The sequence below is a fragment of the Camelina sativa genome, chromosome 10 (genome assembly GCF_000633955.1).
Source record: "Camelina sativa cultivar DH55 chromosome 10, Cs, whole genome shotgun sequence".
Classification (NCBI taxonomy): domain Eukaryota; kingdom Viridiplantae; phylum Streptophyta; class Magnoliopsida; order Brassicales; family Brassicaceae; genus Camelina; species Camelina sativa.
The window spans coordinates 16,589,438-16,600,814 of NC_025694.1; the positions used below are offsets into that span (position 1 = coordinate 16,589,438).

Below are 11,377 nucleotides of genomic sequence, written 5' to 3' on the forward strand. Positions count from 1 at the left end.
AACATTAACCGGTTAATGTTGTTCACAGACAATAAGCAAAAGCCTAGCTGATGTTGTTCTGTCAATCTCTTCATTTCTTCATTAAGTTTGTTTTTTTTATCTTAAATAGCCATTAAGTTTCGCTAACCAGAAGAGAAGATCATAGGATGAGACAGAAAAATAGGAACCTATGAAATGTACTATATGAAGAGTGGCTTATGGTGAGTGGTGACGTTTGGTGTTTCAATGTTGTGTATTAATGCTATAAATGTAAAAGATATAAATGTAAATTGTAAACTTTTACATCCATGTAAATTCATTAATTAAACAACAATAACTGGCCAAAGGAGCAACATTAAACAACATTAACTGGTTAATGCTGTTTACAGACAATAAGCAAAAACCTAGCTGATGTTGGTCTGCCAATCTCTTCATTTCTTCATTAGCTTTGTTTTTCTCTTGAATAGCCATTAAGTTTCGCTAACCATAAGAGAAGATCAGAGGAAGACACGGAAAAATAGAAACGTATGAAATGTACTATATGAAGAGTGGCTTATGGTGAGTGGTGACGTTTATTGACTGGTGTCGTTTGGTGTTTCAACGTTGTGTATTGATGCTATAAATGTAAAAGATAAAAATGTAAATCGTAATCTTTTACATCCATGTAAATTTATTAATTAAACAACATTAACTTGCCAAAGCAAAAACATTAAACAACATTAACCGGTTAATGTTGTTCACAGACGATAAGCAAAAGCCTAGCTGATGTTGTTCTGCCAATCTCTTCATTTCTTAATTAGCTTTGTTTTTCTCTTGAATAGCCATTAAGTTTCGCTGACCAGAAGAGAAGATCATAGGATGAGACAGAAAAATAGGAATGTATGAAATGTATTATATGAAGAGTGGCTTATGGTGACTAGTGACCTTTGGTGTTTTAACGTTGTGTATTGATGCTATAAATGTAAAATATATAAATGTAAATCGTAAACTTTTACATCTATGTAAATTGATTAATTAAACAACAATAACTGGTAAAAGGAGCAACATTAAACAACATTAACTGGTTAATGTTGTTTTTAGACAATAAGCAAAAGTCTACCTGGTGTTGTTCTGCCAATCTCTTCATTTCTTCATCAGCTTTGTTTTTCTCTTGAATAGCTGTTAAGTTTCGCTAACCAGAAGAGAAGATGAAAGGAAGAGACATAAAAATAAGAACGTATGAAATGTACTATGTGAAGAGTGGCTTATGGTGAGTGGTGAAGTTTGGTGACTGGTGACGTTCGGTGTATCAACGTTGTGTATTGATGCTAGAAATGTAAAAGATATAAATGTAAAATCTAACCTTTTACATCCGTCTAAATTGATTAATTAAACAACATTAACCGGCCAAAGCAACAACGGTTAATGTTGTTTACAGGAAAAAAGCAAAAGCCTACCTGATGATATTCTTTCAATCACTTCATTTCTTCATTAGCTTTGTTTTTATCGTGGATAGACATTAAGTTTCGCTAACCAGAAGAGAAGATCAGAGGATGAGACAGAAAAATAGGTCGGATCAAAAGAAACGTTGGTTGTTTGAGATATCTCTTACACACTCGACCTAACATTTGAATCACTGCCGGTTAATGTTGTTTAAATAATCAATTTACATGGATGTAAAAGTTTAGATTTTACATTTATATCTTTTACATTTCTAGCATCAATACACAACGTCAAACAGTCACCAAACTTCACCACTCACCATAAGCCACTCTTCACATAGTGCATTTCATACGTTCTTATTTTCTGTCTCTTCCTTTCATCTTCTCTTCTGGTTAGCGAAACTTAATAGCTATTCAAGGGAAAAACAAAGCTGCTGAAAAAATGAAGAGATTGGCAGAACAACACGAGGTAGGCTTTTGCTTATTGTCTGTAAACAACATTAACCTGTTAATGTTGTTTAATGTTGCTCCTTTTACAAGTTATTGTTGTTTAATTAATCAATTTACATGGATGTAAAAGTTTACGATATTCATTTATATCTTACATTTATAGCATCAATAAACAACGTTGAAACACCAAACGTCACCAGTCAACAAACATCACCACTCACCACAAGCCACTCTTTATATAGTACATTTCATACGTTCCTATTTTTCTGTCTCTTCCTCCGATCTTCTCTTCTGGTTAGCGAAACTTAATGGTTAATGGCTATTAAAGAGAAAAACAAAGCTAATGAAGAAATGAAGAAATTGGCAGAATAGAATCAGTTAGGCTTTTGCTTATTGTTTGTAAACAATATTAACCTGTTAATGTTGTTTAATGCTGTTGTTTTGGACGGTTAATGTTGTTTAATTAATCAATTTACATTGATTTAAAAGTNAAAGCAAAAGCCTACCTGATGATATTCTTTCAATCACTTCATTTCTTCATTAGCTTTGTTTTTATCGTGGATAGACATTAAGTTTCGCTAACCAGAAGAGAAGATCAGAGGATGAGACAGAAAAATAGGTCGGATCAAAAGAAACGTTGGTTGTTTGAGATATCTCTTACACACTCGACCTAACATTTGAATCACTGCCGGTTAATGTTGTTTAAATAATCAATTTACATGGATGTAAAAGTTTAGATTTTACATTTATATCTTTTACATTTCTAGCATCAATACACAACGTCAAACAGTCACCAAACTTCACCACTCACCATAAGCCACTCTTCACATAGTGCATTTCATACGTTCTTATTTTCTGTCTCTTCCTTTCATCTTCTCTTCTGGTTAGCGAAACTTAATAGCTATTCAAGGGAAAAACAAAGCTGCTGAAAAAATGAAGAGATTGGCAGAACAACACGAGGTAGGCTTTTGCTTATTGTCTGTAAACAACATTAACCTGTTAATGTTGTTTAATGTTGCTCCTTTTACAAGTTATTGTTGTTTAATTAATCAATTTACATGGATGTAAAAGTTTACGATATTCATTTATATCTTACATTTATAGCATCAATAAACAACGTTGAAACACCAAACGTCACCAGTCAACAAACATCACCACTCACCACAAGCCACTCTTTATATAGTACATTTCATACGTTCCTATTTTTCTGTCTCTTCCTCCGATCTTCTCTTCTGGTTAGCGAAACTTAATGGTTAATGGCTATTAAAGAGAAAAACAAAGCTAATGAAGAAATGAAGAAATTGGCAGAATAGAATCAGTTAGGCTTTTGCTTATTGTTTGTAAACAATATTAACCTGTTAATGTTGTTTAATGCTGTTGTTTTGGACGGTTAATGTTGTTTAATTAATCAATTTACATTGATTTAAAAGTTTACGATTTACATTTATATTTTTTACATTTATAGCATCAATACACAACGTTGAAACACCGAACGTCACCACTCACCATAAGCCACTCTTCGTATAGTACATCCCATCCATCCGATGCAGCTAATCCTATCAACATCCTTATAGACTCCATACGAGCTACAGGGGCAAAAGCTTCTTCATAATCAACTCCACTTTCTTGCACATAGCCCTTTGCAACAAGCCTAGCCTTGTACTTGTTCATTGTTCCGTCTGCATTTCTTTTAATTTTGAAAACCCACTTGAGACCAATTACCTTCACACCTTGTGGTCTATCAACAAGAAAGCAAGTCTTGTTTTTGTTGATAGAATCGATCTCATCCTTGCAAGATAACCTCCACACTTGCTGTCCTTTTGCATCTTCATAGAACCGTGGCTCATCATTGATCATCAAAAGTAATATCTCACTTTCGATTGATGCTAACAACACATTGTCATCAAGATGCTTTGGTTTCTTAACTTGTCGTTCTGATCTTCTTAGAGTCGGTTGTTGACTGTCTTGAGCAACAACATTCTCGTTATTATCTCTACTTTCTCGAGACATATCGGTTCCTGATTCTGCTTCATCCTTGTCTTGTTCTGCAGAATTCGACAATATTGGACCACTACCAACGTCTTCTATTTCACCCCAACGCATATGAAACATACCAGGTTCTCTGTTTTCATTATCTTCTGTTCTGCTCCAACTCCACTTGTTGTTTTCATTGAAAACTACATCCCTGCTGACCACAATTCTCCTTGTAGACGGATTGAACAGTCAATAAGCCTTGGATCCAGGCTCGATTCCAAGGTGTACTAACGACTGTGATCGATCGTCCAACTTCTTAAGACCTGTAGTATCAGCTTTTGCATAAGCTATACACCCAAATACTCTTAGTTGTTCTATGTTTGGTTTTCTATCTCGCAAAAATTCATATGGTGTGATGTTATTCAGCGCCTTAGTAGGTATCAGATTGATTACATACGTACTGTGACGTACTCCTTCTCCCCAAAGGTAATTTGGTACCTCCATGGCCTTGAGAATGCTCCTTGTCATCTCCATCAGGGTCATGTTTCTTCTTTCGACCACACCATTCTGTTGTGGAGTGTACGGAGCTGTCAAGTGTCTCTTGATCCCATTTGTTTCACAAAAAAACATTGAACTCGTTTGATGTGAATTCTCCTCCTCTATCAGTCCTAAGAGTGATGATCTCCTTTCCAATTTCCTTTTCAACAACACTCTTATTTGCCTTGAAACTTCAAACGCATCACTTTTTTCCTTTAACAAGATAGACCACATGTATCTTGAAAAATCATCCACAATAACAAAAATATATATGTTATGTGTGAGTGTTGCAGGTGTTATTGGACCGCATAAATCAGCGTGAAGAATCCCCAAAAGTTTAGAGGCTCTAAAATTCGTAGCTTTTGGGAATGGTTGTCGAGTCTGCTTCCCAACGAGACAAGACTCGCACAACGTCTTCTCGTCTCTTACCTGAGACAAACCGAGAACCATCTTTTGTTGAAACATAACCTTGATTGTTCTGAAATTTATGTGACCAAGCCTTGCATGCCACTTCCAAGTATCATCCTTGATACGTGTGTGTAGACAAACTGGTCTTCCAATTCTTAGACTAATTTTGTACAGCCTATTAGTCGATCTCACAACCCTCACCAACAACCTTTCACTCGGATCGTGAACTGTTAACCAGTTTTGTCTCATACGAACGTCGCAGCCAACCTCTGTAGCCTGACCTAGGCTCAAAATATTGCTTTTGAGGTCAAGAATATAGTAGATATCATTCACTAAAACCTGTTCCTCACCTTTGCTTTGTAAAATTATGGAACCTTTTCCTTTTATTTCCACACAAGACCCATCTCCAAACTTCACTTTGCCTCCAATGTTCTCATTAAGCTCAGAGAAATAATCCTTATGACCTGTCATATGATTACTAGCTCCATTGTCTAAATACCACATCCCATCCTCCTTGGTGTAGTTTCTTGGAATTACCCTTTCTTCATTCAAAAAAACAATTTCATGCATGAACAGAGCTTTATCCGCTTCCTCTGTTTTCAATGCTTCTATCTTGTTTGCTTCTTGAACTTTCTGAGTTTTCTCCGGACAGTGCGAGGCGTAGTGACCGGGTTTGTCACATCGAAAACAGATGATGAACTTCTCCTTCTTTTCTTGAGTTTGGTTTTGTTCAGTGTTAGATCGATCATGTGTGTTATACTGATTGTTAAACTGCTAATTATTTCTTCCTCTACCTCTTACTCGGTAACCTGTTTCTCCATAGCCTCTCCCTCTACCACGTCCTCTACCTCGAAAGCTATTGTTTCCATTGTTATAGCTTGATTGATGTTGGTCGGAGTTAGAGAACATAAGTTTGTTTTGATTATCTTCAGGATATCCTTCTCCTGCAATCCTTTCTTCAAACGCTTTTAGTCTTCCCACTATGTCTTCAAAGCTGGTGGTGTTGAGGTCGAGTACTTGTTCAAGAGAAGCTACCATGTGAATAAACTTGCTTTGAGGTAGTCTGTTTAGGAATTTCTTCAGAAGCTTTGGTTCTTAAATATTTTCACCAAGCGCTGCTGCTTTGGTTGCAATTTCAGACAATTTTCCTGCAAAACTGTCGACCTTGTCTGCCTCTGTCATGCGTATCTTCTCGAACTCTGACATGAGTGTCTGCAAACGTGCCTCCTTGACACGTTCTGCTCCAAGGTTCCTAGACTTAATTGAATCCCAAATTGCCTTTGGTGTATTCAAATTACCAACCTGCATGGTAAGTGCTTCAGGAATCGATTGAAACAACAAAGCTGTAGCGATGTCATTCTTTTCTGGATTATCCGATCCTGGTTCAATCGTTTACGAAACCTTATGAATCCGCAACATGATCCTCATCCTCATAGACCATACCGTGTTATTCATAGAAGTCAGAAGAGGGCACTGAATAGAGATAGCTTTGTCCAACTCCTTTGGACGTAATGAAGCTATGATTTCTCCCATAGTTGTAGTTCAATAACCTTTTACCAAACCTGCTCTGTAATCGAATCACAACTTTTATCGATTAAACCTAGAGCTCTGCTACCAAATAAAAGATAGAAATACTTGCTTTATAAGAATCACTCTCTTATTATTGCTTTGAAAATAGCTCAAAACTAAACAAAGTTTGCCCACTTTCTCATATCATTGTCACACCTCAACAATTGATATATATATAGTGCTTTTATATCCTATTTCTATTAGAACTAGATAACTCCTAATTCTAGTAGGATTTTTCTTAGCCCCTCTTGTCCTTATCACTCCTTTGTAAGGATATCTTGGGCCTTAAGTCTTTGAAGTATATCCAACAAGTTTCACTAACCAGAAGAGAAGATGACAGGAAGAGACAGATAAATAGGAACGTATGAAATGTATTATGTGAAAAGTGACGTTTGGTGACTGGTGAGGTTTGGTGTTTCAACGTTGTGTATTGATGCTATAAATGTAAACGATATGGATGTAAATCGTAAACTTTTACATCCATATAAATTGATTAATTAAACAACAATAACTGGCCAAAGCAACAACATTAAATAACATTTACCGGTTCACGTTGTTCATAGACGATAAGCAAAAGCCTAGATGATGTTGTTCTGCCAATCTCTTCATTTCTTCATTAGCTTTTTTTCTCTTGAATAACCATTAAGTTTCGCTAACCAGAAGAGAAGATCAGAGGAAGAGACAAAAAAATAGGAACGTATGAAAAATACTATCTGAAGAATGGCTTGTAGTGAGTGGTGATGTTTGGTGTTTCAACGTTGTGTATTGATGCTATAAATGTAAAAGATATAAATGTAAATCTTAAACTTTTACATCCATGTAAATTCATTAATTAAACAACAATAACTTGCCAAAGGAGCAACATTAAACAACATTAACTTGTTAATGTTGTTTACAGACAATAAGCAAAAGCCTACCTGGTGTTGTTCTGGCAGTCTCTTCATTTCTTCATCAGCTTTGTTTTTGTCTGGAATAGCCATTAAGTTTCGCTAACCAGAAGAGAAGATCAGAGGATGAGACAGAAAAATAGGAACGTATGAAATGTACTATATAAAGAGTGGCTTATGGTGAGCGGTGATGTTTGGTGACTGGTAATGTTTGGTGTTTCAACGTTGTGTATTGATACTATAAATGTAAAAGATATAAATGTAAATCGTAAACTTTTAAATCCATGTAAATTGATTAATTAAAAAACATTAACCGTCCAAAGCAACAACATTAAACAACATTAACCGGTTAATATTGTTTACAGACAATAAGCAAAAGCCTACCTGATGATGTTCTACTAATTTCTTCATTTCTTCATTAACTTTGTTTTTCTCTTTAATAACCATTAATCATTAAGTTTTGCTAACCAGAAGAGAAGATCAGAGGAAGAGACTGAAAAATAGGAACATATGAAATGTACTATCTGAAGAGTGGCTTGTAGTGAGTGGTGACGTTTGGTATTTCAACGTTTTGTATTGATGCTATAAATGTAAAAGAGATAAATGTAAATCGTAAACTATTACATACATGTAAATTGATTAATTAAACAACAATAACTAGCCGAAGAAGCAACATTAAACAGTATTAATGGGTTAATGTTGTTTACAGAAAATAAGCAAAAGCCTATCTGGTACTGTTCTGCCAATCTCTTCATTTCTTCATCAGCTTTGTTTTTCTCTTGAATAGCCATTAAGTTTCGCTAACCAGAAGAGAAGATGAAAGGAAGAGACAGATAAATAGGAACGTATGAAATATATTATGTGAAGAGTGACGTTTGGTGACTTGTGACGTTTGCTGTTTCAACGTTGTGTATTGATGCTATAAATGTAAACGATATATATGTAAATCGTAAACATTTACATCCATGTAAATTGATTAATTAAACAACAATTACTGGCCAAAGGAGCAACATTAAACAACATTAACTGATTATCAACATTAAACAACATCAACTGGTTTGGGGTAATGGTTAACCTTCCTGTTGGCGTTTGGCAGAGTGATGAGGATTGTTCCCTCCAGCCGTTAATTACAAAAACTTGTAATGGAATGGTCGGAACTTCGATAATAGAGCACAATCCTTCAAAACGTTTCTTTTATCTTGGGATGGTTATTTGCAATTTGGTCTCGTTTCCTGCCTCAATGGGTATCACTCTCCTTGTCGTCATCGGCTTCCGATTTAGGTATGAAGTTCATTCATTTATCAAAACCGGTCTAATTGATATAAATGTAATGTTTCTTTTTTCCTTGGAAGCCGTCAAAATAATAGTTAGAAGTGTTTACTTAGTGATCTAATATTGTAACTATCTGTAGGAACCAGTTGATAATGGTGACCATAGTCTTCTTTATGGTGGTGACAGTTCTTTGTACATCGGTGGCCTTCTTCTTTGTTGCGGCGTTGGTTCAAAACCAAGATGAATTCATTAAGAAGATACTCATGTTTTATCTGGGATTTTGGGTCGTGCTTCCTGTTCTAATACTCTTAATCTAGCTAGTGTGATTTTTGTGGTGGCTTATTAGGTTCATATGTTGTGGTTGTTGATGACTACGGTCTACTCAACAATTACTGCAATTAGACCTGAATCATGTTCCTTGACGAAGAGGAGAAGTCACAGCATTCTTCTCTATAAAGACTTGCATTTGGAGGGTGGCTAAGAACTCACAGCTTTCTTCTCTATAACCCTCCTTTTTCATGCCCATGAACTTGCTTAAGCTGCATTTCTCAAAGAGAATCTCCACATCTTCAGCTATACAAAGCTTCTCCATGGTCTCCTTGTATAAATATCTGGTTCTTTGGATCTTCATGGTCATGAAGGTTTCATAGAGCTGGTTTGGTGTTCAAACACCAGAATCTACCTCTTCTTTACTTTCACTCTCCTCTTGTTGCAATTATTTTGCTGACCTCTTTCCACTTGTTATGTTCCTCCTATGCTCTTCATAATCAACCTCCTTCTCCTCATCACTCTCAGTTCTCTCCAAATCTTCCTCAACAGGCTTGTTCTTCCTCTTATGTTTCCCACTCGACCCCTTGAATGATTTGATACTCGATCATTTGCCAGTTCGAGTGGGCGATCGAGTGCTTTCTCCAACTTCTCTTCTTTAAACAACTGGTGCATCACAAATTACCTTGAAGTGTGCAGCAATGTTCTTGGTAGCATCTGAGCAAATAACAGCTTGTTGTGGTGTTTACTTGGCTTGGGAAGACATGGTGAAAGAAGACTTTAAATAAATAGACTCAAAGCTCAACGTTAATAGGTTAGTAACCCAGAAAACAAGAAAACTAAGCTTTGAGCAAAATAATGAAAGTAGAGAGAAACTTTCTAGCTAGATATTGAAACATTGATGCAAATGAGAGAGTGAGGAGGTTTGTGGTCGAATTCACCTCAATTTAAGAGGCTAATGGGATAAGGTGACAAGGGTGGAGCGTTTTTGGCATTCAAATTTGAATTGGGAATCTTTGACTCACTTTTGCTGCTACTCGATCCCACCACTCGACCCCACATGCTCGAGCATGTGACCAATTTTCAATTTCAAACTTGTTTCTCCCTCCACACGATCGAGCAAATGATGAATGGATAGATTGAGCTTGTGCTTCTACAATGCTCAATTGAGTGCATCATACGGGCCAGGTCTAGTGGCCTCAAAACTCCTTCTCCATGAGTCCAACTCCTCTTACACCCACTTATACACTCTTACAAGGCCTGCCCAAAACAAACATGAAAGAAAGAAATCAAAACTACAAGGAAATTAAACTTATCTACAAAGATATCTTAGGGACTTCCTCCCTAGTGAGCTTGTTTATAGTCTCTTAGCTCATCTTTTGGTGCCATCTTAGGCATTGTTTGGAGACCAAAGAGGTGATGAGGTCCCCCTGGTTCAATTTGATCACCATACAGCTTGTTCTTGATCATAACAGCCTTGACACTTGAACTTGTTTCTTCTTGAGCTTGAATCTTGGCCTTGCTTTCTTCAAAGATTTCTGTTTGAGTTGCACTTGAAGATCCTTCACTAGATCAGTCAACTCTTGCACTGAAACTTTGAGGTCTTGAACAGATTCCTCATGAGCTGAAACCTTATCTTTGGAGTCCACTTCATCCTCAAAAGACTCAATATCATCTTTCACTTCTATTGTAAAGGGTTGGCCTCAAATGGTGGGCTGATTGGCTTTATTTTTTATAACAAACATCATTGTCAACCTTTCAGCAATGTTTAGGCTGATCACACCCTTTTTCACATCAATAATGGCTCCAACTATAGCTAATAATGGTCTCCCTAGAATGATTGGGTCTTCAAGCTCTTTCTCCATTTCTATTATGACAAAATCAGTAGGAATCCTTGCCTTGCCTATCTTTACTGGAAAGTTCTCCAGTTTAACAACCACATCCTTGTTTGAACCATCAGCTAGACTTATATAAAGGTTACTAGGCGTGAATTCTTCATATCCCAGCTTTTCTGCTATTGAGTAATGCCTAACACTAACAGAGGCTCCAAGATCACAGAGGCACTTGTTGAAGTGCATGTAGTTGAGGGAGCATGGCAGGTTGAATGAACCTGGGGCTTCAAGTTTGTTTGGAATCACAGCTGTTCCAATATCATCTAGATCTCTCTTGGCTTGATTCCTAGCCTTCTGCTTGGATATGTCAAGTAACATACCTTTGTAGAGAGGATATAGATCATACTGTTCCAAAGCAGGCCCTTTCTCTTCTTCTTTCTTTTCAACAGTAAGCTCATGTTGTATTGTATCATCCGTGAACCAAATAGTGTAATTTGGGGATGGGTGTTGATCGACACTAGGGGTGTGTCGATCGACACTAGCTTTTCTGGTTCGACCAGATTGTTTTAATTCGCGATTTTGGGTTGGTTTGGTTTAATTGGGTTGTCCAAACCACATATATAAGCGGAGAAGCGAGGAAGTTGAGGGTTTTTAGTGTTTTTGGTCGCCGCTAACAGTAGAAATAGAGAGAAAAGAGAGGGTTTGTGGTTTGGGTTTTTGGCTTGTTTTTGGTGAGATCTGTTGCTGTGTAAAGGAGTGTTGTTGTTGGGAACGAAGGAGA

At 36.6% G+C, this 11,377-nt stretch overlaps 1 protein-coding gene across 1 annotated transcript; it reads right to left on the reverse strand.

Moving 5' to 3' along the window:
* LOC104720438 lies at window positions 10,231-10,974 on the reverse strand. Its single transcript, XM_010438342.1, has 2 exons — window positions 10,548-10,974; window positions 10,231-10,412 (listed from the first exon to the last, which is right to left on the reverse strand). Exons 1-2 carry the CDS (start codon window positions 10,972-10,974, stop codon window positions 10,231-10,233), a joined length of 609 nt encoding a protein of 202 aa, XP_010436644.1.

Coding starts and splice junctions, on each gene's coding strand:
- LOC104720438 (XM_010438342.1), bottom strand. CDS start 10,974: ATGTTACTTGACATATCCAAGCAGAAGGCTAGGAATCAAGCCAAGAGA. Junction 10,413..10,547: donor CATTATTGATGTGAAAAAGG/GTGTGATCAGCC, acceptor TTGAGGATGAAG/TGGACTCCAAAGATAAGGTT.